The 15,172-nt window shown below is 41.0% G+C and overlaps 1 protein-coding gene and 1 long non-coding RNA gene across 3 annotated transcripts in view; one reads left to right on the forward strand and one right to left on the reverse strand.

The window, feature by feature from the left end:
• SLC7A14 (solute carrier family 7 member 14) overlaps positions 1-15,172 on the reverse strand; it is a 111,662-nt gene that overhangs the window by 29,604 nt on the left and 66,886 nt on the right. The window contains exons 3-4 of the mRNA XM_038583880.1: positions 8,001-8,237; positions 6,086-6,303 (exon numbers count right to left, since the gene is read on the reverse strand). Of these exons, the coding sequence (XP_038439808.1) occupies positions 6,086-6,303; positions 8,001-8,237 (455 nt within the window). The remainder of the gene's footprint in view (positions 1-6,085; positions 6,304-8,000; positions 8,238-15,172) is intronic.
• Positions 1-15,172, forward strand: part of LOC111093838 — a 49,378-nt gene that overhangs the window by 24,437 nt on the left and 9,769 nt on the right. The gene's annotated exons all lie outside the window — the stretch shown is intronic.

Here is a 15,172-nt window from a genome sequence, read left to right on the forward strand (position 1 = left end):
CAGACGTAGGGTGCTTCTGTCACATATAAGCCTGGTGACCTGGAACAAATTCCTAACCTCTTGGAACCTCATTTTCTTAGATGGAGGTAAAAATAGGATTTAATTCATAGGGTTGTTACAAGGATTAAATGAGATAATATAGTTCACTATACAGTCATAGACTACAGTACGTACTTAATAAATATTAGCTCTTACCAGTGGTGTTTTTAAATTACTATCGTAAGTTTTTTAGTACAAATGGAGCCCCAAGGCATAAACAAATTTCTCCTCCTCCTTGTTTCTTTTTATTAGAACTAGATATATATATATTTTATTAACTGTTCCCAAGTGCCAGGAAGTGTGCTTTGTGATAGGGCTACAGTCATGAGCAAAAGTACTCTGAGCTTAACCCCCTGGGGCTTCACTGCCAGACCCAAAATGCAACCGTGACTGTGATAATAAACTGAACAAGATTAATAGGTGTCTATATTATCTGTTAAACATGAATGCTGCTATTTTGCAAACAACTGAAAGAATAGATGGTAATTACTGATAATTATGAGATACCGGAATATCGACTATGGTCAAGTTGGGAATAGAGAGAGAAAGTTTGCAAAGAGAATGTCTGTTAGCTTGAATTCCCTATGCAGACCTAGAAAGCCATATGGTTGAAGGATGACTGGGCAGATCAAAGGTGGACATTTAGACGTTCTACTGCATGAGGCAGGAAAGAGAATTTAATTCCGATGGTTTAAATGAAATGATTTCAGTGAAGGCCCTATTGGCTTAGTCGAACAGGGAGCAACCATCGAGGGGCTTTCTGAAGCATAGAGCAGAATAGAAGGATGGATAATGGATCTAGGGAGAGAGGGGGGAAGTAGAAAAACCCCCAGAATACCTGCCAAGATCAAACAGACCCTGATCTAACAAGATATAGATTGAATAAACAGATTATTGAAGAGAAGATAATACAATTAGCAAATAAGGTCACCTTTTTACTTAAGTTAGTTTGAATGAGTTTTTCTTCCTGGCAAGCAAATGACCCCTAATTGATAAATACAAAAGAGCCAGGAAGTGGAACTATGTATGAGTGTGTCTCTACCCTCCTGACCACTAAAACTACTTTCCACTTCACTCTCTCCAGACCTTAGATCTGGCCACTGGGATTTATGATTAGGATTTCCTTCCATGCATGGAAGAATGTGTGTGTGTGTGCTTAGGGGTGAGAATCTATGAACAAAACCGGTGGGTGAAATGTGTGTAAATGTGTGTTTCTCGGTCCACTGGTACTTTATCCTAACTTTTAGGAAACGTTTTACACAAATAACAAATAGTATTGACTTTTGAATTCGATGACATAAGCAGAGATAGTTTTCCAAAGTCAAGCTGGTGTAGCTGCTCAGCCGGCTGATCCAGATCAGCTCATCCCTCTACAGAGCTTTTGTGGGGAAGCAGCACGTGCCTCAGTCGCTGGAGCTTACTTAGTTGTCAAAAGCAATGTCACCAGTGGCGTGCTATTTCAGCATGTGGAGTCCCTGAAAACTGGCCCCCTACGTCTCACTGAAATTCCAGAGGCATAGGAATGAGGCAGCTCTCCGTATTCCGCGTTGGCCAATCTGCCAGATGCCTAGGAGCTAATTAGGCACCTTTATATAATTCACTCCCAAGGTAACAAGACAAAACTCGGACTTTAATAGCATTTTCTACCACCCTCATGCTCCAGATCTATTAGCAGCCTGTCCACAGTGACAGTGGAATGTGTTAATAGGTTCCAGCAAATGAATTAAAATGTGGAGAACATGAAAAACCAACTTTTCCTTTGTTTGGAGGTGGCCAGCATTCCCCACAAATACTTGCCAAGGACCATTTTCCTGGGAGCTGTTTGTGCGGTTAGAGTGTCTTATTTGGTTAAAGGAAAACCATAAGATAGCATCGAGAACAAATAACACACAGGGAATACACATCCAACAATGTTCAGGGGCTGAGGAACTGCAGATGGAAGCAGGGGTTCAGCCGAGGGCCAGCCGTTACTTGATCTAGAGAAAAATGTTTGTTGTTCTTTGGCTCTTCAAGACCAAAGAAGCATTTGACCCAGAACCTGTAAGTGAGTAAACGATTCCTTAAGCTATTTTCTTTGGAAGGATGTGGTTGGAGCAGGGAAACAGTAAGCTTATGAGCGGTCCATGGCCAGAGGACAGATTGTTCATTATTAACCCTTTCAAAGCACTTGAGAAGTGTGTTTCGAGTTCTGTAATGGTATCTTTATAAATAATCTCCTACACAATGATCTTCTTCATCCCATTCTACCTGAAGTGGTTGAAGAATAAAGTGGATTAGAACTCTGAAGTAGGCCCCTTGTCAGGGGTAAGGGTCAGGTTTTCCCTAAAGAGAAGTCCATGTAGCTGCCAAGTAGGCGACTCACTTCTGTTGACAATTGTTAGGTAACAGAATAGGGAGTGTGTTTATTGACTTGGTGGATGACATGTTCATGAGAGGGTGTCAGACCTTAAAAATTAGGATCCAAATTCAAAGTGACCTTGCTAGGGGTGCCTGGGTGGCTCAGTCGGTAGAGCATGAAACTCTTGATCTTGGGGTCATGAGTTCAAGCCCTATGTTGGGTGTAGAGCTTACTTAAAAAAATAAAAACAAAAATAAAAACAAAGTGGCCTGCTGGACTGGAAAAGTAACCAGAAAATAAAGTTAAGAAAGAACAGGTCCAGGCTAGTTTGCTAGGGAGGAAATGTACTATGCAGAAATCCAAGGCCAGGCAGATAGGAAAGAGGATGAGTCAGCACCATCCTCACACTGGGCTGTCCTTTGTGCTCAGCTGATACTTTTAGTCACAGCCACTAGAACACATATTTGAATTTCCTGCAGGGTTAATATATTTGCAGTGAAAAATACAAAATCCCAGCCATACTTTTTTTGGTGACGAGTGACAAACCTACTCAAGAAAGGTTGGGTTGGAGTGAGGTTCATGAGGCCAAAGGTGCAAAAAAAAGATAATTGGTCCCATGTGTCCAAACCCAGGTTGAAGGGTAGTGGAATAAATAAGGACTCAACCAGGACTGGGATTGAATTTCAGCTCTATTATGATGTAGATCTGTAACCTTCACTTTTCTCAATTTAAGATATATTTTTTTAATTTTTTATTTATTTATGATAGTCACACACAGAGAGAGAGAGAGAGGCAGAGACACAGGCAGAGGGAGAAGCAGGCTCCATGCACTGGGAACCCGACGTGGGACTCTATCCCGGGTCTCCAGGAAGGCGCCCTGGGCCAAAGGCAGGCGCCAAACCACTGCGCCACCCAGGGATCCCTCAATTTAAGATATTTTGATGTAAAAGTAGAGATCAGGGCTGTTGTGAAGCTTACATGAAAAGTGTATATGAAAGTGTGTGTCACAAAGAAAATGGTAAGTTAAGAATGGCATCCTTTCATTTTTTAATGCTTGGCTTCTGATCCTTTCCTGCTATAAAAGCTAGTGAGAACCTGGGTGTATAAATGGGAGCCCCTAAGGCTGGTTTGATTAGTTCCTTCCTCCGTGAGGTGGATTGCTAACTATCCTGAAGAGGGATATGGGGTCCTGGAGTGGGAAGAGGAGACCCCCAAAGAGAATAAAGACCCCAGAACAAAGTCCAGAGGACAGGTTAAAAGACTGGTTCATCTTCATCAGCCTGGGCCAAGGGCATTTGCACAGAAGAGATTACTGGCTTCCAGTCTTACATGGGGCCTAGAACTGCAATGTGTGGCATTCGGGTGACCTCTTAGGAGAATTTTGAAAATTAGACATGAACTAAGTAATTGCAAAAAATTTTCAAATTGCTTTGCTATTATGTCTTAGTAAACAATGCACTTTGGCCGGGTCAGGTTTATACTCTCACCTGAAGGTGAGAAAAGAGGCTAGACCATGTCCTAGTGTTCCTCCTCACTCTAAGATTCTACGACTTTGCAAATGCTTAAAGGAGATGAAAAACATAATGTGTTGGATTAATTATCGTATTACATTTTTTTAGAAGGCTCAGAAACAAAGGGTGGTCATGCACAAGGTAGACCATGCAGTAGAAAGTGCTTTGGAGTCACCTAGACCTGATCAGGAATTTCAGTCCTGGCACTGATGGTTAAGTGACTTCAGGTAAGTTCCCCAGCCTCTCTGAATCTTGGATTCTCCATCTATTAAGTTAGGCACAGCAGCACCTGCTTTAAAGTTTTGTTGTAAGAGAGCACAATGCTGGGCACCAAACAGGTAGTCGGTAAACCCTAAGTCCTCCCTCCTATGATTATCACTATTGCTAACCATACCATGTGTACCAAAAAAAAAAAAAAATTCATCTAAGTTGTTATCTTTTTGGCAAACATTTGGTGCAATTAGTTTTTCCCTCTGATGAGCGAGAAAACCTCAAAGCACAGAAGTTTGCTGTTGGCCAAAGTCTTAACAGTTAAGTCTATGACCCCAAAATTTCTCAGATTGGGAAAAAAAAATGGTGAGAACATTATCATGTGCAAGGATGAAAATGCAGTTGAGTTCTGGAAAAACACTTTTTTTCTTTGCCACGCTTGTAATTTATTGTTTCTTTTATTTGATAGGAAAGGAACGGTTTGTATTGTAAGAAAATATAGACTCGGGGATCCAGAATGGGGTCAACAGTGTTTCTTTGTCTCTTCTGGTTTTAACCAGTTTCAGGATTTATTCATTTCAAGGAGGAGGAGGGATGAACTTTGTGGTACCGTGGAATTCTTACAGATAAGCAGAAGACTAGAAATCTTGGCTTAAATTGCTCTTTTGCTTATTTCTCTTCATTGAATAGTGTGGCATGGTTGAGAATAGAGAGGAGTTATTTTGAGTGTTTTCCAAGAGAGATTTCTGGTCGCTGGACATCTTGGAGGAAAACCAGTCTAAGCAAAAGATTTTTACAAAAGCGAATCTGGTGGAGTCCCGGACTTGCTCTCTGCCAGTGGTAGGCAGGTGTTCCTCCCTTGGCCTCAGTTTCCTTACCTGCTAGGTGAGGGGTAGAAGCAGGTGATTTCTAAGATCTTCCCCAGCTCAAAATGTTCTACTATTTTAAAAAATATTTTATTTAAATTCTGAGTTCTACTATTTTTAAAAAAGGAATAGGTAGTTGAATTTTACCAATGAATTCATAAAGTAAGCGTTTTTAGTCATACTAGAAAAAGGATCCAGGCACAATTTAGAACTACTTGTCAGAATAAAGACTTTGCCACTCTGACCTTCCCATTTTTCTTTAATGTAAGCCTCACCACCCAAATCATGAGGATGAGATCTGAGAATGCCCTTTTGGTCCTGCCCACTCTCTGGCCAACTGCAAGACCACGCTAGGTGGACTGGGAGTGGACTTCTCTGCCATGAACCATGTCACAAGAATGGGACTTATGACCAGCCCTCATTGTGCCCTCTCAGCAGCACCTAGACCTCAGTGGGGCTCTCTCTATATTGGGTCAAATATTGGGATTACATCTAAAAACTGTTCTTGACCTTGTTCTATACCTAGGCAACACTCATCCCTTTACTGCTCTTCTGGCTCCATTACTGCCTTGTCTATTTGGGGCTGTCTCTGCAAAAATACTCCAGAGGGATTCTTTTAGACCAAGTTGTTCATTTACAAGCTTTACAGTCAGAGAGTCCGGGCTTTGGATCTTGACTATGTCACTTATATTGTGCACTTAATAGTGAGTCCCCTGACCTCTCTGAGTGTGAGTTTTTCATCTGTAAGGCCAGAAGGTAAATATCTTCCTTGCAAGATTATTAAGACACTTAAACATTACATGCAGAACACCTAGCATAAAAAAAAAAAAAAAAGAACACCTAGCGTAGGACTAGGCATATTTCACGTGGCCAAAACATCAAATCTGTTATGGTCATTTGCATAAAATAAGATCTCAATGAATATTTGTGAAATAAGTAAAAAAATGATATAGGAATCATTTTTTCAGAGCACACCAATTAAGTTCAGATAAAAAGGGATGAAGACGGTGCTATGAAGATTATGGGACAGAGCAGCATTTTTTGATAATATGTCTCAGACTAGCTACAGGGTGGAAGGCTGAATGTGCAATAGCCAAACAAGGCTTTAGAAATGAACTCACCCCTGACCAGCCATGGGGCAAGAACTGGCCCTCAGCCCAGTATTTCCCATTGATGAAGAAGAGGCCTGTAATCATGATGAACACCCACACTGCCAGGTTCAGCACGTTGAGGACGTTGTTGAAGCCCACAGAATTCTTCACCCCCAGCGCAACAATAATGGTGACGATGACTGCAATCACTAGAGCCAGAAGGTCAGGGTATGATTCTTCACCTTTCCCTAGAGGCCAAAGACATGAGTTAATATTGTCCAGGGGAAAAAAGGGGCATGCAAACTCCCGGCACCCCCTCAGAGCACTTGCACTCAGCTCTGGCAAGGGAGACCAATGTATCATAGAGGGAGGAGAAGTGTGTGTGTACAGGCATGTGTGTCCACATATGTGCTTGTGTGCAAGTGTGTGTATGTGTGAGCATGTGTGCCTACACTGTGGTCCATAAGTGTCTATTTACAAATGGGAAGGTCTTGGTATATAGGTCAGAGGACCCGACCTCCCTGGACCCAAAGTTGGGACACACGAAATGACAATGACAACATAGCCCATGGAACCATGGCATAGAATATTTGAGGTCAGAACTGCCCTGAAACACTCATGGTGTATATATGGGTTTAACATGTTATTTGAAAACTGGCTTATCTTCACTGTTGTTCGCTCCATAGTGCATAAATTTTCCATTCCATTCCTGCAATCTTTCATTTGCAGAAAGTTTAAAAATGTGTATCTTTGAAAACTATTGGGAGAAGAATGTTCTTTGCATTTATGTGTATGCGGTTGCAGAGAAAATAAGCTGAGAATACACCCCACCCGGTTGGTGCAGCCTGTTGGCCAATGGACTCCTGCCCTCTATAGAGTGGAGAAGGCACTGCCTCAGCCGTCAGGCTTCTGAATTCCAGCCGCACTTCTGCCCATGACCAGCTGTGTGGCCTTGGGCGGATGCCTCAGTTCCCTGGACCTCATCTGTAAAAGTGAAGGGTTTGCACTACTTGGTCTAGGAGGGCCTTTTCAGACCTAAAACTTCTGTGAAATAAGTATAATGTGCAGATGTGGTCTTCATACTGTTCATCTTCTCACAGTATCTGATGCTCAGTATGTTTATCAATTCTTCAGAGATAGGGACACCAGAGTCACATGACTAGCACACAGCCACAGAAGCTGTACTTGCAAGTTCTGGGGCAAGACCCCCAAGCTTCCTCAACTATTGTTTGGCTTCCCATGGATATGAGAGGGTAAAATCAGATATCTGGATGAAACGGGGCAAGTGATGGACGGAGCTCCTGGTATTTGTTATGTAAAGTTCTGATTATTTAGTATTCACCCAGTTATATTATCCCTCCTTGACCTCTGCTAGACTGGAATCCATTTTGTCCCTTTTAAAAGTATATTTTGTCATTTAAAAATTAATACATGCTTCTTTATGAAAATTAAAAAAATTCCGATGAAACCACTACAGTTCATTACAGTTATTTTTCCTGCTTTGGTTTTATTTTTATATAGTTATCAGCATGATGCATATACAATTTATTTCCTTTGTCACATGACATTACATCAAAGACATATTCCATGTCATTACAACAGTCTTCCCCATCATCCTTTTAATTGCTACATAATATGCTTCCACAATTAACTTAGTCATTTGTTCCATTATGGACTACTTAGGCTGTTCTTAATTTTTTAATTATAAATGAGGCTGTGATGAATATCTTTTCATATAAAGGTTTTATGGAAATTAGAATGATTTCCTTAGAATAGATTCACAGGAGAACTACTTTGCAAAAAAAAAAAAAAAAAAAAAAGAGAGAGAGAGAGAGACATATTTAAGGCTCTTCATATATTTTGCCACATTGAATCCTAAAAGGGGAACCCATTTGTTTGTTGGGGTAATTTCACGTGTTGGGGTAAGAGGATATGGCAGTCTCACCCAGGCCGTTGAGAGTTCCCACGCTGTCCACCATCCAGCGGCTAATGGTGTGGTTTGCTAAAGAGTCAAACATGCTACTCAGAGCACTGGCACCAGCTGCAGTGCCAATCAGGTACTCTAGGATCAGGTTCCAGCCAATGAAAAATGCCACAAATTCCCCGACAGTGACGTAGCTGTAGGTGTAGGCTGATCCTGTGGTCTTGGGGACTCGGACTCCAAACTCTGCGTAGCAGACACCTGCATGGGACAAGCACACATGGGTAGCGGACTTCAGGAGATGAGCTGATCTCTTGGTGGTTCATCTTTGGTGCAAAATACTGGAGATCTCTGGGATCTTAAACCAAATACATGAAATTTTATATATATGAATAAATTTAAGGCCAATTCTAATGTCAATGTTAGTTCTGAAAAACTTTTAACCCGAATGCTTGGGAAGGCAATCAGAATTGATTCTAATGAGCTACTGGAGACGGATCTTTATTTAGAAAAATTCTTATTTGTTGTATGTGTCGCTGTCAAATTCTTTAGGGGTCAGATATCCTGAGTGAACATGGGCCTAGTTCATTATGATCTCCACACTTGATGGCACCAGGGTTACATTATGTTAACATTCTTCTCTTTCATTTTTTACATATTATGGAAGTGCTCCTCATTTGCGAATGATGGCTCAAGTGATCTGTGGAGATTTTGTACTATATATGGGAGTGAGGTTGATTAAAAAATGCAAAAGTAAGTAAGTAACTAGTTTTTAACAAGGGAATTTAGCACATGCAAAGGACAGGACAATTGAATGAACTTAAGGAGTGCCCACCATGTGTTTGGCAGGGTGCTAAGTGCTGAGACTAAAAAGGCAAGTGAGACATGGCCTTGACCTCAAGGGGAGATATATCAAAAAAGTCAGTGTCCATTACAAGCTGTATAAACTCAATAATGCAGAGATATACAGGAACAGAGAAAGAAGAGAGAAGAGACATGTGTATCAGGTAGTTTTGAAGCATATGGGGAAATTAATTGGGCAAAGAGGATGGAGCATGAAGCAAAGACATGGTGGATAGGCAGTCTGAAGTTTTTGGGTGAAGGGGAGTGTGCATGAAGGGACTGGGGGCAAACGAGCCTGGAGACGTAAGTAGAAGCCATGTGTTTTCCAAAGTGGGTCAAGACCCACTTCCACTAGAATCATCTATGAAATCATAATTTCAGTATTGGGGCCCAGGAATCTACATTTTCACAAGCTCTCCACTTATAATTGAAAAACACTAGTATATTCCCTCCTTCTTTGATGGAATTATAGATCAAATTAGAAAGAGACTGGGAATATGCCAAACTTCTGCAAGTTGGGAGAGTTTCCTAAGACGTGCTGGGAACTCTGGGTGTGAGGCCAGTGGGTGGGGTGCCATGTTGGATGACAAACATAGGACAGTTTGGAGGAAACATGCCAGGAATGGGATGTAGGAGGGATGTCAGAGTAAACTATACCTTCAATCTCAATTTTAAGGGCCAACCCTGAGGTTCTCTCATCACAAATCAGGGAGTAAAATCAGTGCAAGGAAGCAAAGCCAGAGGTGTCAGAAGCCATGACACAAATGCATGATTAAAGGTGATGCAATATCGCTTTTCCTACCCTTAGTGCTGTCAGCTCTCAGGGCATCTGTGTGGGAGAGCACTGAGCCAGAGGTTGTGCTCTTGTCTCAACCCTGCCTTGACCTTGTTCCTTCCTTTATACTCATTTTCTTCTTTGTAAAATAAAGGAATCAGACAGGGATACTCTCTTAAGGGTCTTCCTCTTCGAACACTCTAGTATTTGGTTTCATTGAATTTTATGGATTTTGCCGCTAAATATATTGAGCATAATTTACTTTTCTTTTACATCAATTACTCTATTGTTCTGTATCTGGAGACATGCTCGGGCTGGTGAAGCCATCCATCTCTGCCCTGAATAACCTAAGCCGCCATTTATTTTGAGTTCCTCTGTTGGCCTCTCACCCCTTTGTTTTCCACCCCCTTCCTGGAGGTCAGACTGTCAGTTGTTTCATTCTGTGGCTGTCACAGGGATTACCTTGAGGATGAAGACCACATTCTTTTCTAAATTGCTGTTTCCAACACCTGATGTTTCAATTGTTAGAGTGAGTCTAAAATTAAGAGGAAGTGGTCTCTGAGGGGAGAACTGGAGAACTTTCCCGTGAGGAAAGTATAGAGCGTATAAGCACTGAGTATGAGGCCCTGACATTGTTTTCTTGGGTGCGTGGAGGACTTTGTGCTCTCATCTCCTGAAGAGATTTGAGTTTGCAGACACACATTAGATTGCTCTTTCAGTGCAGTGTGAGGACAGGATTAGAGATAATCTAATTCTGCGCTTCGGTGTGTGATCTGCAGTTTTTCTCAATAATTCTTTAATACTATGAGCTTTTTCTCTTTACCCTCCTTACCCCCTGATCATACACAAGGCTTATAAATCAAAATTTCTCAACCAATGCTTTTGAAACTGGCATTGATTTGATTGTTAATTTAATTCGGAGAGCCAATATGGTGAAGTTTGGGCAATCAATGGTTCTCTTCTTAACATTTGGCCTGCCATCATAAAAATACCCAATTCGTTATTAGAACCCCCTAGCCAAGGGTAACTGGCAAATAGCCAAGTCTTCCTTAGGGTTTAAGGAACCAGTGCATTGCTTCCTGAGGCAGAAGCAGAGGCCCTGAGCTGTGCACGGTGCAGGAGCATATGAAGTCAGTCATTTAGTCCCCAAGGTCCTGCTTGGATTCTGATAGCTGGAGTTTGGGAAGAATAGTGGGAAAATCAATTAGACACTAACCAAGTAAGACAATTTCTGCTCCTAGAGACCATTCTTTTGGACACTTTGTAAAGGATTTTATTTTTGCATCTTTCTGATTTGTTTGTATGCAAGAATCCAGGCTTTTAATGGGCACTAAAGCGTATCCAGCCTGGCACTGAAACTCAGTGGTGAGGAGTAAGTGATTTCAATCCCAAATGTTCTGAAAAAAAACCAGAAAATGTTTTGTCAATCACTCAACTTTTTTCAAATATCTGGTGTAGAAGAGAGACATATTCAAAGATATCTTTTAAATCTCAATATGAAATAAAAATCAAAGAAAGGGAAACCAAAGAAAGTGAGGGGGCCAGATAGATGAACTGTAGGGTCCCTTCTAGTGCTATCATTCTTTGGTTTTACAATTAGAATCAACTTTCGTTTGAGTCTGTGGAGGCAGCCCTAGAGAAAATACTGTAAACCAGTAGATCTCAGCAAAAGTGGACTGCTGCCTAGGGGGAATTTTGGAAATCCGTGGGGGTGTCCATCATTCTCATGATGGTTGTGGACACTTGAAGTATTAAATGGGTAGGAGCCTGTGCTGTTAGACATTCTGCAGTGTAGGGCTGTTCCACAGAATGAGGCATTGTCCTGTGTCTTACGTAACTTCTGAGGGTCCCAATGGACCTGTTTATAAAAACGGGTTTATAAATTATAAAAACCTATTTATAACTTCTGAGCCTGAATCTGTCTCCATTTTACATATTAACGCAAAGCATTTTTTCATGATTTTATATGCGTTGAGTTTCCCAGGGCTGCAACAGCTGGGTAAATTGAGGGACGGTTGTAATTTGTTTTGTCTGGAATTTACCAAGAATTGGCCATTATTTTGGAAAGCCACATCATCAAGAGCAACATGACTCGTGGTCTCTGAGCATCAAATAGCACACCTGTGTGAGTTTGCATTTATAGTGGTTCCGTAAATGACAGCATATATCTGACAACTTCATTATGTCTCCTGTTGTATATGCCCCGGCTTCTACACACTGAAATATTACTTTCCTAGAAGTGACTTTTCTTTTATTTACCTTCCATACTCAGGGCATATTGATTTTTTAAAAAATTAAGTTTGTAGCTCTGGAAGATAGTAGAGAGTTCCTTAAAAAGGTAAAAATAGAACGACCCCATGATCCAGCAATTGCACTACAAGCTATTTACCCAAAGAATACAAAAATATTAATTCAAAGGGATACATGCATCATGATATTTATAGCAGATTTACCTACAATAGCCACTTACGGAAACAGTCCAAGTGTCCATCGACTGATGAATGGGTAAAAAAGAATATTATTCAGTCATAAAAGAGAATGAAATCTTACTATTTGCAATGACACGGATGGAGCTAGCGAGTATGATGCTAAACAGACTAAGTCAGTCAGAGAAAGACAAATACCATATGATTTCACTCATACGTGGAATTCAAGAAACAAAACAAATGAGGAAAGAAAAGAAAAAAAAGACAGGCAAACCAAGAAACAGACTCTTACCTATGGAGAACAAACTGAGGGTTACTGGAGAGGAGGTGGGTGGGGTTCTTTTTTTTTTTTTTTGCCTTAGTTTTCTCTTTAAAGGCCTTACTTCCAAATGCAATCAGATTCTGAAGTACTGGGTATAAGAGTTCAACATATGAATTTTTTGGGACACAAATCAGCACTCGTAACAGGTCAAATAGGTGATGGGGATTAAGGAGGGCACTTGTTTTTGTGTGTGTGTATGTGTGTTTTAAGATTTATTTATTTAATCATGAGGGAGAGAGAGAGGCAGAGACACAGGCAGAGAGAGAAGCAGGCTCCATGCAGGGAGCCCGATGCGGGACTCGATCCTGGGTCTCCAGAATCACGCCCTGGGCTGAAGGCAGCACTAAACTGCTGAGCCACCCGGGCTGCCCAAGGAGGGCACTTGTGATGAGCGTAGGGTGTTGTGTGGGTGTTGAATTACTATATCGTACACCTGAAACTAATATCACACTGTATGTAAGCTAACTGGAATTTAAATAAAAACTTAGTAAAATGTAATTTTAATGACTATAAAAAATTAAGTATGTAGGAAGGTAGCATTATCTCTTGTTTGCATTTTAGGGTAGCAAAGGAAGAATTTCAAATTTATTAGTTAAAGTTGATTTGGTGTGCTAGGGTGGAGAATCAGTGTTCTAAATGAGAGAAAAATTTATAAAGATTCTCTACTCAATTTAGTAATTCATTGAAGAAATTCTTGCCTTGGGCTTATCTTCCCAGTCATATTTGCCTTGTGCTATTATCAAAAATGATTCTGCATTCCTTGGCTAACCATCAAGTGATTGAGAGGGGGAGACATATTGATTCCCCCTATGCATTCCCTATGCATTATGATAACTGCATAGCTGGAGAAAATCAATGTGAAGTACAACGTCAGGGTAGAGATGGCCATCACGAGTGACTGCCTGGTGCAGACCATCGGGTGGAAATTTCCCAATGGAGTTGTTCAGAGATGGCACATCCAGATCCTTGAGAAGTACGAAGGACTCATCTGAGCAGAACAAGAGGGAACAGAGTTATTTCTCATAGTCTGCAACTCAGATATCCTTTTTAAATTACTCACTCTTCGAGTATATTGTAAAACACCCCCTTCTTTCCATTTTGTCATATCCCTAGTGTTTTGTTTTATTTCTATACCCAGAACTATTTTTTGTTAAATTGAAAAACTGCCAGCCTAAAGAGCAGTCAAACTTAGGACTTACATGTTGAAAAGAGAGTTGGGGATAAGATACCAAGGGGATTCCATATTTGAGATATTCTCTATCGATCTCCTCTTGTGTACCCTGAATGCTGTATGATTTGGAGTTCAGAGAAATTTGGTCCTTTTCAGCGTGAATTTCTTTCCAACTCAGAGAGTCTATGGTTCTGTCACATATAGCTATACAGCCAGCCTGACATTAAATACTCCCTGGGAGCCCACATATGATGTTCGCCTTTCCAAACTGTGCCTAATAAGCGTCTCTATAGTCAAGATAAATCACTGTATGTGCCTCCTACCACTCAGAGTCTGCTCTGGCTCTCTTGTACTCTCTTAGAATCACCTCCTCCATCCTAAAAGGGTGTAAAAGAGAAAGATCCACCTGGACCAGGTCAAAGATAAAGAAGGATTTCTCCACTCAAGAAACACATTTCCTTTGACATTCCACTAAAGAAAGCCATTAGATACATAAGTACTTTTTAAAAGTGTACTTTTACGAAGGAAGATTAAATCAAGAAGTCATGCACACTTGAATGTCAATTTCTCTAGTTAAAGAGAGTTTTTTTCCCCATTAACATGTAGTTTAACTTATTGACTAATTCCTTAACCTATCTATCAACTAATTTACCAATTTCCTACGATAACTTCTGACTTCCTAATTTATTTTAAGTGACACACATTGTTTTTTAAAAAAACATTTTATTATTATTATTTGTTAAACATTTTCTTCATTTAGAGAGAGAGAGAGAGAGAGCACAAGCAGAGGGAGTGACAGTCAGAGGGAGAGGCTTTTTTACTTTCCTTTTCCTTTTTTCCCTTCCCTTCCCTTCCCTTCCCTTCCCTTCCCTTCCCTTCCCTTCCCTTCCCTTCCCTTCCCTTCCCTTCCCTTCCCTTCCCTTCCCTTCCCCTCCCTTTTCATTTCCTTTCTTGAGAGAGAGAGAGAGCACACAAGCGTGGTGAGGGGCAGAGGGAGAGGGAGAGAGAATCTCAAGCAGACTTCACACTGAGTGCAGAGCCTGATGCAGGGCTCGATCTCACAACCCTGAGATCATCACCTGAGCCCAAATCAAGAGTCAGATCTTAACCAATAGAGCCACTCAGACACTCCTAAGTTACACACATTGTTAAGTGCCTACTATGTCAGGCACTGAAGTGAATAGCAGAAACACTGAACTCTTGACCTTGAAACATCTATATTCCAATCAGGAAAGAGTCTAATAAACAGATGATCCCACACAGCCAGTATTTAATAGTATAGAGTATTTATGAGGTGCTCTGAGAGCCTAGGAGTGAGTGGTGCTTAGAAAGCACACATTTAGTTTCTGGGGAAGTAGGGATGAAGGGGAAGGTTTCTGAGTTGCATCCTGAAGGGTGAGCTGGGCTTTTCCAGGCAAAACAAAATGGGAAAGGGTGATTTCAGACAGATAGAAGGGGGTAGCTGGAATGACATATGTGGGCTGCTTTGAGGATTGAGGAGGATGAGTCTGCAGAGGTGCACTGGGATCGAGTGATTGAGGGAGTGGGACCTTTTTTAATAGACTGGGGGAATCTAGCTGAAAAAAACCATCCAGTTCATCTACTTCTAGTTTTAAAGCTTTGTCTTGGTTGTCTTTGCACACATAGTGTTATTTGAGA

Source organism: Canis lupus, chromosome 34, assembly GCF_011100685.1.
Source record: "Canis lupus familiaris isolate Mischka breed German Shepherd chromosome 34, alternate assembly UU_Cfam_GSD_1.0, whole genome shotgun sequence".
Lineage (NCBI taxonomy): Eukaryota > Metazoa > Chordata > Mammalia > Carnivora > Canidae > Canis > Canis lupus.